At 41.6% G+C, this 22,500-nt stretch overlaps 1 protein-coding gene across 8 annotated transcripts in view; it reads left to right on the forward strand.

The window, feature by feature from the left end:
• The window catches only part of baiap2b (BAR/IMD domain containing adaptor protein 2b), an 88,373-nt gene that overhangs the window by 42,271 nt on the left and 23,602 nt on the right, over window positions 1-22,500 (forward strand). For all 8 annotated transcript variants that reach the window (XM_085762482.1, XM_085762477.1, XM_085762483.1 and 5 more), the window contains 3 exons: window positions 5,931-5,992; window positions 7,514-7,585; window positions 10,342-10,479. In XM_085762482.1, coding sequence (XP_085618608.1) covers window positions 5,931-5,992; window positions 7,514-7,585; window positions 10,342-10,479 — 272 coding nt within the window. The remainder of the gene's footprint in view (window positions 1-5,930; window positions 5,993-7,513; window positions 7,586-10,341; window positions 10,480-22,500) is intronic.

Below are 22,500 nucleotides of genomic sequence, written 5' to 3' on the forward strand. Positions count from 1 at the left end.
AGCGCTTGTTTCCAGCAGCTTTATTTATTTATTTTCTGTCCACGTGAACCGTAAAACCTCTGAATCTCAGACTTAACCCTGGATAACAGTGTGTGTGTGGGTGTGTGTGTTAGACAAACAATAATGTGCCTTTCTTTTAATTGGCTTGAATATTTTATCACGTAATTAAAATCCCACGTCTAATGAGCGTCAGATTTTAGAAAGTTGACGGACGTTTAATTACTTCTCCGACTCATTTGCAGTTGTTTTTTTTAACTTAGTTTTTATTTAAGTTTCATTCAAAATCATGTATAAAATAAAAGAAATAGAATTATAATCAGTATACCCATAGCAGGGCTCCACCTTTTAGTGAATATGTTTTTGAAGTCTCAGGGAAAATGTCATTTGTTCCATTTGATAATATATTTCCTTTATTTATTCAGTGTGTTGGAGGGTCAGGCTTCAACCACCTTACTGTAATGCATTTAATTGCTGTTGCTAAGAGATATTTTTTGGCTTTTCCTTCAATGCCTCTTGGTAACAGACCTAGTAGGTGTGTAGTGCTAAATTTAGCTGTAATTTCAGGTGTCATTTGATATGTTGGAATTAATTTCAATTTTCCATCTCTCCTTAACCTGTGCAGTATTATTCAAATTCATGCTCAGGAATATTTGGTAACAATAGCTTATTAATTTCTTATCCCATTTTTTTTGTTTGTACTTTAATCAATAACTCTTCAATTAGCGTTGGTTTAGCAACTTTATTTGCAGTTGTTTTTGCGACAACCTCTCTCCCGTAGACAAAAGCAGCGTTTGTTGTGTCGTCTTAAATCGATCCTGACCTGTGGCTGCACACACACACACACACACACACACACACACACACACACACACACACACACACACACACACACACACACACACTCTCTCTCCCTCTCTAAGCTTCAGATGTTGTGATCTGCTCTGATTATCAGTAAGCAGCTTAGTTCTGCCGTGTAGAAGTCCAATATTTCGCAATGCAAGGTGGGTGGAGGGTTGGATTAGATTAGATGGGAGCAATGAAACCAGAACATCCAGGAAGTTGGGAACCGTCCAGGTGAAGGAAACCTGCACCACAAAGTCACACTGATACAGATACAGATACAGCAGATTCACTTTTATATAGTAAATCCTCATTTACATCCACATCACTGATAAAAAGAAAAGAAAAGAAAAAGAGGTTTGACAGGTTGAGAACATGAACAGATGATGAGTTCAGAGTTTAAAGCTGCAGATTAGTCCAATTTATGTGAGAAGGAAAACAACTTCCCGCTGTAAACAGATGTAATCATCTGGTTGGTTGATTGTTTTGCTGCATCAAACATCATGGTTCAGTAGCTCTGTTCTCAGATCTATAAGCACTTATTGTGTTATATGCAATCAGCCCAAATCAGTGGGAATAGTGACCTCACAGTGACCTCACAATGACCTCACAGTGACCTCACAATGACCTCACAGTGACCTCACAGTGACCGTGACCTGCTTTATGTCTGAACTCTGATCCACCAGAGGAGGGAGGACAAGAAGAACCTGAACTACACTGCAAAAACTCAAAATCTTACCAAGAATATTTGTCTTATTTCTAGTCAAAACAAATCTCATTATAATTAAAATAAGCTTTGTTTTTGTAGAAAAATCTGATAGTGGATCAAATTTTTCAAAAAACTTGCTTTCACTGGCAGATTTTCTACTTTTTTCAAATGAAAATTAGTTTGAAACAAGTGAAAATGATCTAAAAACAAGTTAATTTTTTAGGTGATGAGTCTTATTTTAAGTGGAAAGAGATTAGTTTTGACTAGAAATGAGACATTTTGACAAGAAATAAGACAAATATTCGTGGAAAGAGTTTGAGTTTTTGCAGTGTAGTTTGTTAAACCAGAGATAACGATCAAAGCTTTGTGGTAAACATCATGTGAAGTGTGAAGAAATTGAAGTTGAATATGAAAATAACCTAAATTAACATGAAGTTAACATGAAGTGTGAAGTTTCATATTAACATATTCTCATGCCACTGGTTGTCATGTGTTCCATAATGAACAAATGGTGTTTGAATTGATGTATATTTAAAGCAAACATTGCGTTTGCACATCGTGTTTAACTTGCAGCTTGTTTAAGGCGTAATGGTTATTAGAACATGTACAGTACTTGACTGTACAGTTAGACTTTGTTTATAGAGCAGGTTCAGGTTCAGGTGGTTCAGATGTAGATGTATGTTTAACATCGGCCCAACGAGCTCCTCCAGTCAGAGGGTTAGAGCAGCCTGAGTGTTTCCTGAGAGACTAAACCCAGGGTGAAATCAGCCCAGAGGAACTTTTACTCAAGTACATGTGATCTTGTATCCTGCATTTATTTTTGGTTGATGAAAACGTATTCTTTTATTCTCATGAAAATCGATCAGTTTTATTCTTTTCCTTTCTTTTTTTTTTTGACTTAGTCTGTTAGGAGGAATTTAGGAGAAATATTCTTACAATGTTTCTCCACCAGATCCTAAATCAGTTTGAGAAGCTGAGAACTCACAGAACGTCCTCGGTGGAAACGAACCAAACAAAGAAAACAAAAGTAGTTGTGTCACCGTCCAGATGTTCTGCTGCTGGAAAAACTTCCTGTCCTGTGATTCCCACCCAGGAATATGTGTTTAATAAGAAGATCAACACCTGTGTGTGTGTGTGTGTGTGTGTGATGTCGCTGCAGCCTGTCGATGGCCACTGGCTGTTTATTAATGGATGGGATGGAGTGTGTGTGTGTGTGTGTGTGTGTGTGTGTGTGTGTGTGCGTGTGTGTGTGTGTGTTGGGCTCGGTCCAAGAATCAAAGGGAAAGTTTGAAAGTACAAGCCGGTTTATCTGCTCCACTGCTCCTAATGCCCCCCCCCACCCCCCACCCCCCAACACCCTCCCTCCCTCACCCCTCCCTTTGGTAGTCAAACACCTCGACAGTGTTTGAGCCGTCACTGTGTTTTCATAAGCAGATGGGTGAGGGAGGGGGGGGGGGTAGAGAGGGGTTTGGGAGGGGGGGGGATTTGTCAGAAAGTGTCCTGTGTCTCTGTTTGTTCTTTGTGCTTCAGTTAAATAATGTTCTTCCTCCATCTTTCTGTGTGACATCACCAGAGAGGAGACAGACGTTCGTTCAGCACCGCACAGCGTTTTACACACATGTAGACAGCTACAGTCGAGATGCACTCACCCCCCCCCCCACCCCACCCACCTCCTCCTACCCCCCCTCAATCTCCCAATCCTCCCCCTTACCCACCTGCTCCACCTTCCTTCCTTAAATCCCCTTCAACTCCAACTGAGTCCCGTCTGCATGAGCGCAGCACTTCCATTAAGCCCATTAATCCTACTCAGGCAGCCCCCCCCCCCCCTCACCCCCCCTCCCACCCTACACACACACTTATTGTCCCACAGGTTGCCTGTTGCCCCCCCCCCCCCCCCACATCAGCCCTGCAGCTAACGTATAGTATCTGATGTCAGCGTACATTATGCTAACACCATTACAGTGTATGAGGAGAGAATCAGCTGGATAATACAACATAATACAATATATAATATAATACTAATACATGTTACTGTGCAATATGTATTATTACAGTAAAATGTGTCCTGATGTTACCTCACCTCTATATAAGAACATACAGCATGTTTGATAGAGTGCGTTTTAATGTCTAAGTGTTGCATATATTAAGTCTAAGTTGTGTTTTACAGTATATATACAGTAAAGTTGTTATAATTTATAGTAATGCATAAGTTAAGTTGCAGTTATATCAACTTTTATTGTCGTCTTTGATGGTGAAGATCTGAAATATTTCACCTCAGAGTTTGACTCAGACAGAAACACAATGATGATTCTTATTAAACCTCTTATTGACAAAGATGTGAACTCTGTGGAGGATTTATTAATTGTAATGATAAAGCTAATTACCGTTTTTTACCGTTTGGACCTTATTTCTAGCATAAAATCCGATCATTTCCTCCCCCAGATAACTTTGGTGTCATTACAAGTCGTTCTGATGAAATGAGCCGCGTATATCCGTATAATGGAGTCGACAGGGCAGCAGAATGCAGCCTCTAAATAACACATTATCTGCAGAGAAACTCCTTCATTTCACCAATATTTAGTTCTGATAGGCTAGTGCTATTCCCCTCTGAGTCCGGGGTTAGCTGTTATCAACATCCGGGGTCTGTAGGTTGACCTACTGACCTCTGCCCTGGATGATGATGTCATCTCTGAGCGCTGCCCGGCTCATTCTGATAATAATCATTCTGTTTCGGCATTCGGGTCCATTTTTATCTCAACTAGCCGGAGCTTTAGTGAGTCCAGGTTGAGGAGAGGAAGCCTGTGGAAGCTGAACTTCATCCAGCTGCTCATTTTGTTCTGACAAGTCGGAAACACGCAGAAACCAACCGTAGCATTAGCGGTTAGGGCTGGGTATCGATTCAAATTTCAAGAATCGATTCAATTCCGATTCGTCAGATTCAGAATCGATTTTTTGTTTTTTTTAGTGTCATTAAAACCGTTTTTTGAGCTGTTACCTCATTTTCTAGTTATGTAACATATTAATACCTGATTGTCTAGTTATGCAACATATTAATACTAGTATTAAATTAATGAAGTAGCCTATTGGTAGTTAATGATGGCTAGCGGTAGCAGCAAGACTCAGAGGGGAATAGCACTAGCGTATCAGAACAAAATATTGGTGAAATGAAGGAGTTTCTCTGCAGATAATGTGTTATTTAGAGGCTGCATTCTGCTGCCCCGTGTTTAGCATTATACGGATATACGCGGCTCTCGGCTGGAGCTAATTTCGTTGGAACGATTTGTAATGACACCAAAGTTATCTGGGTGAGGAAATGATCGTATTTTATGCTAGAAATAAGGTCCAGGTTGTAAAAAACGGTAATTATCCTTTAAAGTTATGTCTGATATGATTATAAAGCAGCTCTATGATCTGTAGAGAAATACACGCCTGCATCTTTTCTTCTGATTTACTGTTTAGTTTTTTAAAAGTGTAAAATATAAAACTTTGAAATGTTCAGCTTCTATCAAGCTGCTGCTCAGACTCAGTTCACATCTTTGTCAACAGATCCACTGTGTGTGTGTGTGTGTGTTTATGCTCTCACTCACACACACACAGTGGAGGTTCTGAGTTAATTGCCTGTCTGAGTGTTTCTCTGTGTCGGTGTGTCGGGGTAGTTTGATGTGTCACTGTCTCTCCAGGTCTCTATCCCTCTGTTCTTTGCTCAAACTAGATCTTTTTGTTCCTTTTTTTGTTTTTTTGTTTTTTTTTTACAATGCATTGCGTTTTCAGAAGAGGCAGCATGTAGGTATCTTAAAGACGACACGCACGCCACCTCCCTGGCTGCATGAATCATCCTTTACTTTCTACTTTATCTTTTTATGTTTGATCTTTTACTTTTTTGTTTTGTTTTTTTTGCTTTATGGTGTTTCCCCCCTGTTCTGTTGTTAGTTAACACACACATACACACACATACACATATGTTTCAATGCAAAGACGACTCTCCCTGTGTGTTTCAGTAGCAGTAGTGTTGCTAACGATGGAAACTTCATATTTAACACCAGTTTCAATCAAACATTGAGTAGATTTCTGGATTTCCTCTTTGGTTTCTCATCCATCCTGTCTGTGCTGCGTGTTCCTGTAATGTCGTGTTTTTGATTTCTGTGTCTGCTTCATCAGTAACATGACAGATGTTTCATCTCCTCCACGGACACACACACCTGTCCCTCATCTGTTCTGTGTGGCTGCATGCTTCTGTTTTATCCTTTTTATTTTTTATTTATTTATTTCTTGCACGATGTATGTGGCCGACACAGATATCTCTTTTTCTTTTTCTTTCTCTCTCTCTCCTCCCCTCCCTGTTTTTGTTGATTGTCTTCTCTGTTCTTTGTCGTCTCTACAGGGGAAGTTCTCTTTCAGATGGCTGAAGTGCACCGACAGATCCAGATCCAGCTGGAGGAGATGGTGAGTGGTGGTTGTGGTGTTTGTTAAAGGGATATGCCAACATTTTTTTTTTTTTTCGTGTCTTGCCTCACTCCCGAGTCCATGACCAGCAGATAGACACCATCCTTTCAACTGTGCGTGCAGTAACAAGGGAGATAGAGCCGTATCGCCCGTAATTAGCTTAGCTCAAACACTGGAAGTGTATGGGTAGTGTTAGCCTGCCTCCTACCCGAGCTGAAATCAGCAGTCAGAAGCTGATCATTTTAGCTCTAAACTCTGTAAATATATCATTTTATCAACATTTCAAACATGTTTAGGAGAGAAAGTAGCCGTTTAGATCAGCAGTGTGTCGTTAATTTGTCTAAATACCAGCTGTTTACAATTTTGTTCGGACGAATTCGGCGCTACTCAAGCTAGCCGTTGTGACCAACGCACTTCTGGTTACTTTCACAAAATAAAACACCCGTTGCCCTTTACATACAGAAAACCATGATGATAGAATTTGTGCTTTTACTTTGAAACAGGAAGCTAACCTACCCTCGATGTAGCTAGCTTGAACCAAAATAAAGCGTCTTTGCTTGAACCCTCCGTTTTGACCGATCTTGTCCCGTTACCGGCATTTGACCGCTCAAGATGCCTTACCGGAGAGTTTTGTCAGCTCTGAGACGAAGATCGGCCGCCGGTTTCCGTTTAGAGTTGCTGAAGAGTTTCTCTGATGACTTTAGGTGGAGGCAGGCTAACACTACCCATACACTTCCAGTGTTTGAGCTAAGCTAATTACAGGCGATACGGCTCTATCTCCCTTGTTACTGCACGCACAGTCGAAAGGATGGTGTCTATCTGCTGGTCATGGACTCAGGACTGAGGCAAGACACGAAAAAGAAAAAGTTGGCGTATCCCTTTAAGCTGCGAGGTCGTGGGCCTGTTTTCTTCTGCAGAGCCTCGACATCACAGGACAAATTTTAATATTCATTATGCGCTCTTTACTGAGTGTGTGTGTGTGTGTGTGTGTGTGTAGGTGTGAGTGTGTGTTCCCAGCAGCTTGGTTTACCTGTGCTTTTGTTTATTTACTGATATGTAAAACACAGACTGGAAACATTTTCCAGTTTAATTCTCTGAGAGCCAATCGGCCGGTTGAGAAGACGTTCGCTTCCTTTCATCATTTTTATGCAAAGTGCATTTTAAAGTGAATCTGCTCCCGTTCACTTTGGGAAATGGGTTCTGCTGCACAACAACAATTTAAAAAATGAGGTATCGACCCTCTCTCTTCTCTTCTCTTCTTCTGTTAATGCAACGTTTATGATAAAACATATTAGAAGTCGTTGTGTAACTGTTCAGGTCCTCACAATCTCATTTCCTGCTTTTTCAGTAAAGTAAATATCCTGCTGATAATAGTTTAACCTCGTTCCAGCATAACAGGGTGAGGGAGGGGGGTCACTGAGTTTAACGACACATATTTTATTTCCTGATCATTTAGAAACATCGAGAATTGTTTTGTGTTGTTTTTGATCTTTGTGTGTGTGTGTTTGTGTGTGTTTGCAGCTGAAGTCTTTCCACAACGAGCTGCTCACTGAGCTGGAGAAGAAGGTGGAGCTGGACGCTCGTTACCTGAATGTGAGTGAACTGCTGCTTCTACTGCTTCTTCTAAGTTGATCTCTATTTGGTAACTACGACGAAGTGTTAGGGCCACATTGAGAAAAAAGTCATATATTTACGCGATAAAGTCATACATTTACGAGAACAAAGTTGTACATTTACATGAATAAAGTCGTAAATTTACGAAAATAAAGTTGTATATTTACGAGAATAAAGTCGTACATTTCCTATGAGAAAAAAGTCATAACATTATGAGAATAAAGTCGTACATTTACGAGAATAAAGTCGTAAATTTATGAGAATAAAGTTGTATATTTACGAGAATAAAGTCGTACATTTCCTACGAGAAAAAAGTCATAACATTACGAGAATGAAGTCGTACATTTACTAGAATATAGTCGTACATTTACGGAAATAAAGTTGTATATTTACGAGAATAAAGTCGTAAATTTACGAAAATAAAGCTGTACATTTCCTACGAGAAAAAGTCATAACATTACAAGAATGAAGTCATACATTTACAAGAATAAAGTCGTAAATTTACAGAAATAAAGTTGTATATTTACGAGAGTAAAGTCGTAAATTTATGAGAATAATGTTGTATATTTATGAGAATAAAGTCGTACATTTCCTACGAGAAAAAAGTCATAACATTACGAGAATGAAGTCGTACATTTCCTACGAGAAAAAAGTCATAACATTACTAGAATGAAGTTGTACATTTACTAAAACATAGTCGTACATTTACAAGAATAAAGTCGTAAATTTACATGAATAAAGTCGCACATTTCCTACAAGAAAAAAGTCATAACATTACAAGAATAAAGTCGTAAATTTACAAGATTTAAGTTGTAAATTTACGACTTTATTCTCGAAATTTGTGATTTTTTTATTTGTCAATGTGGCCCTAATACTCCGTCGTAGTCAACAACATCATGAGTCGTGTAAAAGAGTCGGTCCATGTGAGAAACAATGACAACAGTCGTTTTAGCCGAACATTCAGCTGACGAAGCTCAAACCAGAGCAGAGAGGAGAGAGAAGAGTCTGTATGAGTCTCTCTCAGCTCTAACAGAGATAAACTTATCATTTAGTCTCTGTTCGACATCCCATGAGTCTTTGCAGCAGAGGTAAAACTTGTATATTATTTCTGCCTCTGTTCTAATTATCCAGCGGTTTGTTTTCATAAATGTTTCATGTTTCATTCGAGGCTGCGTTCAAACTTCCTCTCTGCTTCAGTTTATGAAGTAAAACTGTTAAAAAGCAGATGAATTATTAAACCAGAGAATCAAACCTCATCCTGACGGTTAAGGCTCAGACTCACAGATGGGTTATGTAACAGTGAACCTGACCCAGCGTGTGGTGTGTTTTTAACTGCTCCACATCAGCAGCAGCAGCGTCGTCGTCATCTCTCCAGGGGAAACCGAGGTTCATTGAACGCAGCGCAGAGACAAAACCGAAACACCAGCTCCTTAATTTCCCACCGGCTTCACTCCAAACCACTGCAGCAAGTTGCATAAATTACTTCCCACTCCGGCCTGTGAGTTATGACTCACGCTGTGGAAAAGAGGAGAAAAAAAAAGAAAGAAAATGATACAGACAAATGAATAATTTCTGGTGATGATCAGTTTGGATTCAGCCTCTAAAGACGTTTAACTCCGTCTGGACGGTCGATGATCTGACATGTTTGGACGACTCGCTCTGATCGCCACAGACACAGATGATGATGATGATGATGATGATGATGATGATGATGATGATGATGTATTCAAATTCAAATGAGGCGCTGGAAGAACTCGAGTTTCACTTTGATTTCTGTGACATTGTTGATCACATGTGTAGCTCATAAGTCCACATTGATCTTTTCATATGGACACGTCATTCATGGAGAAGAAGCTTATTAAAGGACAATTCCGGGCAAATTCAACTCCTGTTGCTGTATTTTCCTAACATTTTAGGTCTAAAAGAAGGAATCTGAAGATTTTCGGTTTAATTTCTCCTGTTTTAAGGTAGTTGTGTCTGTCCCCGCATGAATGGGAGTGGATTGAAGTTCTGCTGCTTAGGCTGTTTCCATCCCTCAAAGCCACAGACAGCGTCGGACGGCGACTCAAACATGCACCCAGAAGTTTATTTACTTCAAGCAAGTCCAGAGTTGATATTCCTGTGTTTATGATACAAACGGGAGCTTCCGACTGCACCTGAACACACCGAGCGGCAACTTGGGTCTCGCACGAGACTTTGAATTACCGTAGATCTAGTTTTACAAACATGTCGGCTTGCTTGAAGTGAAGAAACTTCTGGGTGCATGTTTGAGTCGCCATCTGACGCTGTCTGTGGCTTTGAGGGATGGAAGCAGCCTAAGCAGCAGAACTTGCAAAACAGGAGCAATTAAACTGAAAATCTTCAGATTCTTTTAGACCTAAAATGTTAGGAAAATACAACCTGAGTTGAATTTGCCCAGAATTGTCCTTTAAGTTTTGAAAAGTAGTCACTACACCACATTTTTCCATTTCTTTTTCCCAGAGAGTTCACTAAATGTTCTCCAGTGTCCCTCAAAATTACCACTAGACTATTTGACAGTCTGGTGGTTATGGAGAGAGAACAGAGGCACTAGACAGAGAAACACTGGTGAAAGCAGGAGGAGGAGAAGTGGCCGATGGTCAGAGACAGAATCTGACCACCGCCGGTCTGAATGTGTGTCAGTGAGTGTACAGAGAGAGACGATGCTGAGTGCAGCAGCCTCCATGTCCCTGCTGACTTTGTACTGCCCCCCTCAGGCGGCGCTGAAAAAGTACCAGATGGAGCACAAGAGCAAAGGGGAGAGTCTGGAGAAGTGCCAGGCCGAGCTGAAGAAGCTGCGCAGGAAGAGCCAGGGCAGCAAGCACCCGTCCAAGTATGGAGACAAGGAGATGCAGGTCAGTCTGTGTGTGTGTGTGTGTGTGTGTGTGTGTGTGTGTGTGTGTGTGTGTTTCTGTGTGTGTGTGACTTCTCGAGATGCTGGCAGGTGGCCGTGGAGAGTCAGATGTTGTGAATGGAGCAGGATCTAGATCTAGGTCTGGGTCTGGGTGTCGTGTGGTGTGGTTTGGTGACGAGCGGAGCAGCAGATGTCTGGACGCGGTGGCTCACAGGATCCAGCTGGAGGAGCCGCTCTTTAAAAACAACATGACAACATGGCCGCCGCAGAACTGAGCCAGGAAAACCTGATCCTGCTGGCTCCGCTCCAGTCCAGTTCAGTCCAGTCTGTGCTGCAGACAAACCTGCCACTCATTTCACAGTTCACACACAAAAACACTGCAAAAACTCAAACTCTTTCCAAGAATATTTGTCTCATTTCTTGTTAAAATGTCATTTCTAGTCAAAACTAATCTCTTTCCACCTCATCACCTAAAAATTAACTTGTTTTTAGATCATTTTCACTTGTTTCAAACTCATTTTCACTTGAAATAAGTAGAAAAATCTGCCAGTGAAAGCAAGTTTTTTGTAATAAGAAAGAAAAACTTGCTCCACTATCGGATTTTTCTACTTATTTCAAGTGAAAATCTGCTTGAAAGAAGTAAAAAGTGTCTAAAAACAAGCTACTTTTTATGTCACAAGTCTTATTTTGAGTATAATTTGATTTGTTTTGACTAGAAATGACATTTTGACCAGAAATAAGGCAAATATTCTTGGTAAGATTTTGAGTTTTTGCAGTGAAACATTTATCTCCCATAAATTCACTTAGTTTTTACTTCAGCAGAGTCTGAACCGGGATCATTTCACTGATCCCACGCTGATTCCCGTGTGTGTGGAGCTTCCTCCTCCTCCTCCTGATGGGATTTGAGCTGCAGCGGCGCCGCCGGTACAGTAATCCGTGACTGCTGCTGGTTTTGATGGGATAGGACGACGTGCTGAGCTGAATGGGATGGGACCGCCGACCGTGCACACGCGCAGTCGGAGCGTCGGTCGGCGTTCACGGGGAGGGAAAGTTTACGTTACGGCTGAGTCAAACTGCAGAGTTGGTTAATGAGCTGCAGGAAACAGGAACTGAGCAACAACAAAGATCATCAAACAGCTCTGTAGAAAACATTTAAACAGGACCATCAATACAAATATAAATAAATATTACACATGAAGAGCTGAAATGAGCAGTTTTGAGCTTTCTCCACCTTCCCTGTCAAAATAAAAGCATTTAAAAGCCCTAAACTAACAAGAAAATGTCATTAAAATGTAGAATATTAAAACCCTCCTGTTGTCCACCTGGGTCAAGGAAGGATGAAGGGAAGGAAGGAAGGAAGGACAAAGAGGAAGAAGGAAGGAAGGACAAAGGGAAAGATGGGAGGAAAGAAAGAAGGGAAAAAGGAAGGAAAGATAGAGGGATGGAGGGAGGGAACAGATTGGGTCAAAAAGGAAGGAAGGAAGGACAAAGGGAAAGAAGGAAGGACAGAGAAAGACGGAAGGAAGGAAGGAAGGAATGAAGGACAAAGGGAAGGAATGAAGGACAAAGAGAAAGAAGGAAGGAAGGACAAAGGGAAAGATGGGAGGAAAGAAAGAAGGGAAAAAGGAAGGAAAGATAGAGGGATGGAGGGAGGGAACAGATTGGGTCAAAAAGGAAGAGAGGGAGGGAAAAAGGATTGTGGAAAGAAAGAAGGTAAAAAGGAAGGAAAGATGGAGGGAGGGAACAGAGTCGTTCAAGGAAGGAAGAAGGGAAAGAAGGAAGGGGAAAAAGGAAGGAAAGAAAGATGGAGGGTCAATTGGATCAAAAGAGGAAGGAAGAAGAAGAAGGACGAAGAGAAGGAAGGGGAAAAGGATTGTGGAAAGAAGGAAGAGAGAAAGGTAGGATGGAGGAAGGGAACAGAAGGACGACAGGAGAGTTAAAAAACTCTTGATTTGACCGACAGATTCCGATTAAAACTCCAGTAACTCTTGTTGTTTCCATTAGTTGCTTCTCTTCATCATGGTTGTGTAACATTGTTGATGAGGACGTTTCTTCAGGTCGGTGTTTGAGGAGGCGTGAAGAGACGTCTGTCTGTCTGTCTGTCTGTCTGTCTGTAGGTCTGTAGGTGGTGGTGTTGTTGTCGTGGTGACACCTGGTGGGCGGGGGCTCTCTTACACAACCTGCACAGGGGACGAAGCTGCTGCTGCTGCTGCTGCTGTCATGTGATGTGATGACTGACCAATCAGAGACGCCGCAGCATGAGGAGACAGATACATAAGGGATAATGTATAGTTGGTCGGTTGTTATGGAGAAATAAACCCGAACCCCGACGCGAAGCATACATACAAACATCCTGAAGAGGTTTATTTCTCCATAACAACCGACCAACTATAGGCTACATTATCCCACTTATTACACAGTTTACGAGTAAAATCATTAATTTGAAACATAATGTTGATGAAAATACGACATTCATCGATTTTTAATTGCATCATTTAGCGAATCTGCAAGACTGGTCACGTCTGCTGTTTTGCTGAGCCTCCCGTCGTGCATTTGACCGGGTCAGAGGCTCTGATCGCAGGTTTGGTTTCCAGCTAGGATGTGGAAGGAGCCTCCACTCTCCCTGTAACAAGTTACAAGTCATTTATCTAACATCACAGTTAGTCCGAAGCTGTTTAATGACATATAACATAAGGTAAATATCCTGCATAGTTTCCACATCTGCCGATACGGTTCCAACATAATCCTTTTTGGAGAGTGACGGTATTTAATAATCTTTACGAATAATTAATTGTGGCGTTTAATACTGCCATTAATTGAGAAAACAAGTAATTGGGACATCCCTCGACCAGTTATGCAGTCTGCAGGGAGGATGCACACAGTCGCTCAAACAAGTAAAAACTGAAGAAGCTGAGACGTCAAGACCTGTGTGACTTTGTGATGTCACAACAAAGCAGTCGGAGCCTTTTCCTTCTGATTGGCCGACGCTGACCTATTGTTACTAAAGCTCTAGTGGAAAACTACACTGAGATAAAACCACTAATTTATCTTCATAATATAGATCAGTGTTTTTCAACATTGGGGTCGGGGCTCCACACGGGTTCGCCCGGAATTAAAATGGGGTCGCCTGAAATGTCTAGTATTTGATTAAAAAAAGAAATTACTGATAAAAATGTTTAAATAAAAACTAAAAACACCATGCACAATCTTTAACAACAGTATTCTATACTTTAACTTTCTCAAATATAAACCGAGTTCAAATAAAACGCAGCATACGTACAGTACAGTATATGAGCTGGTGCATCTTGATTGACGGCGCTGGGTCGCCAGAAATTTGTGATGTCCAAATGGGGTCACGACACGAGCCAAATTAAGGTTATGAACCACTGATATAGATCAACACTTTAGATAAAACATAGCAGCAGAAGAAGATGAAACACTGAGACCTTATAAAAGTTTCTCTGCGCCGTGCGGCGGTGGAGCCAGAGGAGCGGCCGTGTCAGAGGTTAATGGTTAATTGTGCAGCACTTCCAGAGCTGCAGGCGGCCGCCCCCACCCCCCCCAGAGCAGCAGGGGAAGTAATTATTGTGTAATTGTTAGTGTTGCTGCGATGGATGGCTGCTGGAGCGTGAGAGCAGGCGGCCGCCGCTCGCTCGCTGCAGGAAAATCGATAGGATTGGAGCGGCTCCTCCGAAACACTTGGCCCCCGAAGTCCTGCAGCTCCTCTGGGCTTTAATGGCTTATTGGGTCTGAGAGATCCACTCTGAGCCGAGAGGACAACCCCCCCTCTACCCCTCCTCTACCCCTCCTCTCCCCCCCTCTACCCCCCCTCTCCCCCTCAGAGCTGCTGTTTCATCTCTGGAGATGAACTGACTCATGTGTCTCTTTATTTTCTGCTGCTTGAAGCTTTTTATTTTCTCTTTGAGAGTTCACAGAGTTTTTTTCTTTAGACTTCAAGAGACATTTTCAGATTCTTATCAACTCTGTTTCTGAGTTTGTATTTTGAAGTGACACAGGTATCATCACTGTGTGTGTTGGTGTTGTGGGAGTAATGGTTACATTTCATTTCATCTCATTTCATATGCTTTAATTGTCCCTGTAGGGAAATTTGTCGTAGACTCTCCGATGGTCCGCAGTTTACAAATAAAACAAGAACAGCAACATTGAATGATCTCACCAGGCGGCACACATCACACATGCACACTGCAAAAACTCAAAATCTTTCCAAGAATATTTGTCTTATTTCTAAATTTCTAGTCAAAACTAATCTCTTTCCACATCACCTAAAATTAACTTGTTTTTAGATCATTTTCACTTGTTTCAAACACATTTTCACTTGAAATAAGTAGAAAAATCTGCCAATGAAAGCAAGTTTTTTGTGCTTGTAATAAGAAAGAAAAACTTGCTCCACTGTCAGATTTTTCTACTTATTTCAATTGAAAATCTGCTTGAAAGAAGTAAAAAGTGTCTAAAAACAAGCTTTTGGTGCTGCTTTTTAATGTGATGAGTCTTATTTAAGTATAATGAGATTTGTTTTGACTAGAAATAAGACAAATATTCTTGGTAAGATATTTGATTTTTTGCAGTGTGCGAGACAAGTACACAGCAGCAATCGATCAATCACCCGTACTGTTACAGTACACAGCAGCATAAAATATCAATCAATCATCAATCAATTACCCGTATTGATACAGTACACAGTAAACAACACATATCGATCCGTTACCCATACTGTCACAGCACACAGCAACAATACATGGCAGTTGCACAAACCATTACACACAGTACACAGTGTTTTGTCAACTGTACACACTAAACTACATACAGTATGTGCATTCAGGATATTAACAGATGTAAATATGTAGTTGTAGTTGTAGTGAGTGAGTGAGTCTGGTTCCTGCTGTGCATCGTATGGATCCTCCTGAGAACCAGGTCTTGGACCAGGACCAGGATGGATCCACCGCCGTCCGTTCGGCGCCGAGCAACAGATTTTCTCTCCTTGAATCGACAATATGGCGGCTGAACGCACCGGGGAGCGGTGGCAGACGGAGAGCTGCTGCAGAGACGCAAAGTTTGTTTTGCCTTTTTGTGTGAGTGTTGGCTCGTTGGCTAAGACATAATGAGGCTACCACCCCTCCTTTCTTCTCTTCTCTCCTCTCTTTCTTCTTCCTCTCCTCCTCTCCTCCTTCTTTCTCTCCTCCTTCCTTCTTTCTCCCTCTCCTCTCCTCTCTCCTCTCCTCCTTCTTCCTCTCCTCCTTCCTTTTTTCTACCTCATCTCTCCTCCTTCCCTCTTTCTCCCTCTCCTCCTTCTTCCTCTCCTCCTTTCTCCTCTCCTCTCCTCTCCTCTCCTCTCCTCCTTCCCCCTCTCTCCTCTCCTCTCTTTCTTCTTCCTCTCCTCTCCTCTCCTCTCCTCCACCTCCTCCTCCTCCTCCTCCTCTCTTCATGCGATCCCTCCATTGTCCAACTTGTAATGAAGTGACGCTGCAGTTCACCAGAGCCACGTATTATTAAAGTTATGGCCGCTCTTCCTCCTCCTCTTCCTCCTCCTCCTCCTCCTCTTCCTCCTCCTCCTCGTGATGGATGTTACTAACATCAAAACTAGAGTCGATGGAAAGTCACACATTTAAAGAGCGGGGCCCTCGGGGGCCGTAAAGCACCGACTGTCGCGCTGAATATTCATGTTCTGCTGTAATAACTCAGAGACAGAACGCTGAAACAGGTAATTAGCTGATTGTCAGAACGTTAGTTACAAACTGAGGAGGTCGCACATCGATCAGGGATAGAAAATAAGACAAAAAGTAAAGTAAACTTCACTTTAACATGAAAACCAGGCTCTGATTGAACTGTAGGCTATTACAGTAATGGAGTTATGCTGCCGGTGACACTAACAGCTGTTTGTTCACTGCAAAAACTATATTATATATATTTCCAAGAATATTTGTCTTATTTCTTATCAAAATGTCTAATTTCTAGTCAAAACTAAACTGTTTCGACTTAAAATAAGACTCATCACCTAAAAATTAACTTGTTTTCAGATAATTTTCACTTGTTTCAAACTAATTTTCACTTGAAATAAGTCGAAAAATCTGCCAGTGAAATCAAGTTTCACTGTTTTTGCTTGTAATAAGAAAAAAAACTTGATCGACTATCAGATTTTTCTACTTATTTCAAGTGAAAATCTGCTTGAAAGAAGTAAAAAGTGTCTAAAAACAAGCTACTTTTCAATGTGATGAGTCTTATTTTAAGACAAATATTCTTGGTAAGATTTTTAGTTTTTGCAGTGTTCTTTCAGATCTCAGGTCAGTGGAAATGTTTCTGCACGGGAAACAACATTGCGACTTAATTGCATCATTTTCATGCAGAGTGGTACAGTAGTAACACCAGTCACACACACAATTATTATCATCATCATCATGAGAAGTGAGAATGTGCTGCGTCGTGAAAACACCTGCCTGCTGCTCGCCTCTGACACGTCTTTAATGAAAGGAGTCGGTAACACGCCATTAGACACGAGCTGTGTGTGAGTATGAGTGTGTGTGTGTGTGTGTGTGTGTGTGTGATAGGGGAACAATGGATGAGGTCGTTGAGAGAGAGAAAGGAAGGAGTGATGGAGGAGGAAGTGTGATAAGCAGAGAACAGGAAGTGGGCGTGTTCCCAGATCACCTGTCATTCATAATCTCTCAACCATATCGATGGTTCATTCCTCTCATTATCACACTTCCATCGTTAAAGGGAGAGTCTGGAGTTTTGTTCGTTGCAGTTTGTAAACTAAACATTGAAACTGGGCCCCTCCTCCTCTGGGGCTAAGCTAAGCTAGCCTCCTGCCCCAGACAGCAGCGGTTGTCATGACAACAAAGGAAAGGAAATACAGTCCGAGTGAAGCTCTGGAGCCGTGGGCCGATAGCCGACCATCACCAACACCAGGAGCCTCCGGTGTTATGTTGTTATGCCGTTGTGTTGAGCTGGGAAGACGGTGTTAGCGGCGGATGCTAACCAGCACTACCGCTAGCCGAAGTTAGCATCGAGCTAGCAGCTACAACGGCTCTCATACTTGTTACCGGTCGAGGCTTTAGTTGTCGTGACGGTGGGGAATCGGTCCGCGGCTCCAGCGCTTCACTCAGACTGTTTTTCTTTTTCTTTGCGGTCCTGATGCTGCTGCTGAGAGAGAGAGACGTGCTAGCTGCTAGCACTCGTTAGCATCAGAGACAGCTAGCGCGGCTAGCAGCCCTGAGCTACTACTCTGCTGCACGTAGCTTCACCTGAACTAGAAGCCCATAGGTGATGATTAAGACGGATTTCATTTGTCAAGTCTAGTGTTTATTTTGGGGCAGAAAACTCCAGACTCAACCTTTAAGCTTTTAATTTGGTCAATTTTGTCCATATTTAAAAGAACTCAGACTCATTAAATTAGTTTCTTTTCCCTAAAAAAGTCAAAACATGCAGGTTTTTGTTTTATGTAATTCCACAGATGTTAAATATTTCAAGACTTCTCTTGCTGCCGTTCGGCTTCACGCTGCGAACACATCGCTTCATCTTGATCTTAATCCAGACTGAAAGTTTTATTCATTCACTTAAAATATAAAAAAAAGCTGTTACATAAGGAGGAGGATGTGAATGTGCAGCAGCTGTTTCCAGATGTTCCCTGACAACCAGAGCTCCTCCTCCTCCTCCGCCTGCAGAACCAGTTTGATCTGGATCAGATCTAAACTCTCAGGTGTTTACTGTCTCACAGATTATAACAACTGGCATCGAGCCAGAAACACTCAAATCAATTTCATCCTCAGATCTTTTTTTTCCCTCCACCTCCACCTGACAGGAGCTCTGGAGCCGTTAACACAATTGTCTGTTATTACTTTTCCTCCTTTCGGCAGGTTTCTGTTTTTCCTTCATCTCACTGAGACAGTTTCAAATATTGAGCTGAAACAAATCAAAAAGTCTAAACTCATCTGAGCTGCACAGCTTTTTTATTTTATTTTTTCTTTCACCTCGGTGGTTTAACGTCCTCCCGCTGAGATCATCACTTTAATTTGTAGACAAGATCTTAAAAATGTGTTTTCACCAACTTTAATTACCGATCAATCTGTTCCCGACGTTATTCCTTCCTCAGCTCCGACGCTTCAGACCATCGTTAATGTGAGATGAGTCAATAAATACTGGACACGCACACACACACACACACACACACACACACACACACACACACACACACACACACACACACACTCTCCCTGCAGCTCTGGTCCTAAATGCTGATGGTGCTCGCTGTCAGCAGAAAGCAGCAGCAGCAGCTTCTGGCCTCATTTTCTATTTGGCGTAAAGACGCAGAGCTTCAGGGACGGAGGAGCTGACGGGTGGAGGCATGAAAGGCCGACTGGAATCTAATTAGAGCCATCACAACATGCACACACACACACACACACACACACACACACACACACACACACACACACACACACACACACACACACATAGACACACACATCACAGGCCTGATGTGTTGAAGCTGCTTAAATAATAGACAGTGAGGCGAGTTGAGCTGTTCTTTAATGTAGATCAGATTCTCCTGGGGCCTGTTATGAAACACTGGGCTCATATAGCAGCAGAACGTTTCACAGCCTATAATATATATAATATATATACGGTAATATATTTAATGATTCACAGTGTCAGCGCTGAAATTAAAGCGGACATACGCTCTATATTAGATACGGTCAGGTGATAAGTGCAGCAGCAGCTCTCAGAGGCTCAGGTTGGTGCCACAAATCAAGTGAATGAATGAATGAAGTTTGACAGAGGAAACCAACACACACCTGGACTATACTGCAGTCTGAGGCTGCACTGATCAGACCTGACAGGTGAAGAGACTAACACTGATAACACCTCATCATGGCTCCTGTCTGTCAGTGGGTGGGATGGAGAACAGGTTGTCCTCAGAGTTGTTGTGTTAGAAGCAGCAGGAAAAATGGTTCAAGTCTGAGGATTTGAGCTTTCAAAAGGTCCAAAAGTGTGATTTTATCTCGACGACCGCGTCAGAATCGCTGGTCAGGAGTTGGTCTGAGGAGGGGACAGAGGTGAACAACTGGGCCATAGAGATCTACTGTTGCTCAGACTGCTGAAGAAGTTCACGCTGGTTCTGATAGAAAGATGTCAGAACACACACACAGAGCATCACAAGTTAAACAGGAGAGGCAGCTGGTGATGATCTGTCCTCCTGCAGCAGAGGAGTGAGATAAGAGCTGCAGGAATCTGAGGCCTTATGCTGCATTCAAGACAACTCCGGGTTCGGACTTAAAACTGTTCAAAGAGATGCACCGTGCCATAAAAACCAAAAACATGTTGGATTGGGACAAACTTTGCATCCAAAGTGCTTCACGTAGCTAATAATAATAGTTTCGATTTATATAGCTAAGGCATAAAAACATTACAAAGCGCACAGAAAATATTTTAAAATGGAACGTTTTTATGTATTTTGGCATTTAAATGCATTTTAATTGATGTTTTACCGTTGACGGTGTCGTGGTTCTAATCTGCACGGGTGCAGATTATTGTATGATGTCACACAACTGAGTCTCAGTGAAGTCGGGCTAGACTTCTTTCTTTCTCCGACTTCGCCAAGTGGGAGCTGCGACTTGAGGTGGCGTTTGATTGCACTTCTTCAAGTAGGAGGAGGTCGGAAAATGATCCGAATTCCAGCCGGTCTGGATCAGATACAGTAGCATTAGACTTCCTGCAGGTTTGGTGCAGAAAACTGAGGAGTTAAATCAGTCCAGGTGTTGTTTATTCTGCAGAAAAGCCAAATGGATCCTCCTCCACTTACAGTAAAACAAAACTCTGGTGATTGACAGCTGCTCTCTGACCTCGACATGCTGCTGCTGCTGCTGGTTTAGATGTGATGGCTGCGAGCTGTCGTAGGCTACCTGAACGCCTCTCCACCTCCACCTCCACCGTGTGTGTGTGTGTGTGTGTGTGTGTGTGTGTGTGTGATTCATCGGTGGCCTTCGTCTGCCTCTGCTGCTGTCACCGTTGTTTATTCCTCTGTGGGTGAACGCTGCGTGTTCGCCCACGTCACATTAACAGACCTGGTTGAGTCCAGAGAGAGAAAGGATGGATGGATGGATGGATGGATGGATGACCATATTCAGACGGAGGAGCTGAAGAAAACACACACACACACACACACACACACACACACACACACACACACACACTGGAGCAGAGTGACAGATTTGATGTGACACAATTTATCAACCGTGACATTTAGTTTAAAACGGCCTTTTGGAGCTGCAGGCTGGTTAATGTGATGAGAGCAGCAGCATCAGGTGGTTTCACTTCAACCTGAAATATAAAAGAAGAGGAGGAAGAAGAGTGAATGAATGACAGTGAATTAAAAACAACTTTGACTAATTAGAGCATCACACACACAGACAAACCTGTTGGAACCGTCACTCTGATGCTCAAATAGTTTATTTATCTCCGCCTGGATTATTAAAACGTGTCACTTCTCATGACTCTGCTCCACCTTCCATTCACTGATAATGAGTCAGTGTTTTCTCTCTGAGGAAGAGGAGGAGGAGGGATGAGATTAATTGCTGGGGTGTTGATGAAGCCCGATCAGGTGGATGAAGTGAAGTTTATAACATTTCTTATTTAATTAACTTTTTGTTAATTTTCCTCTTAATATGCAAAACAATACACAAACATGCAACAACTGGGCACAAGACACACAACACAACATTAATAATACAATATTACATAACATAACATAATACAATATTACATACAGTAGCATAGTATAATATATCATGATATAATATAAAACCAATAATATTGATAATGTTAGTAATACATTTTATTTATAATGCGCTTTTACAAGTGCTAAGATTACATAACATAATATTCGGGAGCATTGCATAGCATAACATAACAGCATAACACAACACAACACAACACAACATAACATGACATGACATTATATACTGTAAGATTACATGATATAACATAATACAATATTACATATCGTAGTATAACATAACATGACATCATATAAAACTATATAATATTACATAACATAATATTACGGAGCATAACATAACATGATATAACTTAGTACAATATTACATAGCGTAGCGTGGGCTGGACTAGAATAAAACATAAAGATTCTGCTGTTACATTTACCATTTATACTAAATCTGGTCTTATAGTTGACACACACACACACACACACACAGGTGAGACGAGTTGAAACCCATAGGAGAAGGAAAAAAAGGAGCTTTAATATTTAACTAAACTGAGTAAAAGTATGAATAAAGGAGCCTGAGGATAAGAAATTAAAACATGATGAGTCATTTGGTTTTAACAGTGAACCCATAACGAAGCCTCCCATGTCGGTCATTAGTGCATTAAAGTTGTTTCTCCATGAAACGAGTGGAACCAGCTCCTCCAGGTCGTTGCAGCTGCAGAGAAGTGAAGTGAAGTGAAGTGAAGTGAAGGTCTCACTCCTGTGGATCACATAAAAACCAAATTACATTAAAAAAAAGAGAAAAAATAGTGGAAAGAGAGAGAGATATTTCTGTCTCCGTGTCTTTATCTATAGCCATACTGTAGATGATCTTTTAATTAAATCCCTCAGCCTCCACGGCTCCATGTTCACTTTTTTTTTTTAATTAGCACATTTGCTATATGAAGAGTTGAGCTTCAATTGATGTCCAGCGGCTTTTTATTACGACTGGGTGTCAGTTCCAGCTCCACACGTTCACACATCCACTAGTTAGAGCTGATTTAGTCGAAGCTGCTTCAAGTTAAAATAGAGATTTTATATTAAAGACTGAGAGTCCGTGCCCGTCTCAGTGCTTCCTCATCGACTGTCTGCTCCTTAAACACCAGGATTTTATTTAATCCCGATGTTTCTACGGTTTCATTTCATTTGAAAAATGTCTAAAAGGCATAAAAACTGATCCAAAGACAAATGTTTCAGCACGTTGCAGACAGATACGTTCCATTTAGTTTTAAATGTTAATGAGAT

This window comes from Trachurus japonicus, chromosome 19 (assembly GCF_045865225.1).
Source record: "Trachurus japonicus isolate A0001 chromosome 19, Traja_1.0".
In the NCBI taxonomy this organism is placed as follows: Eukaryota; Metazoa; Chordata; class Actinopteri; order Carangiformes; family Carangidae; genus Trachurus; species Trachurus japonicus.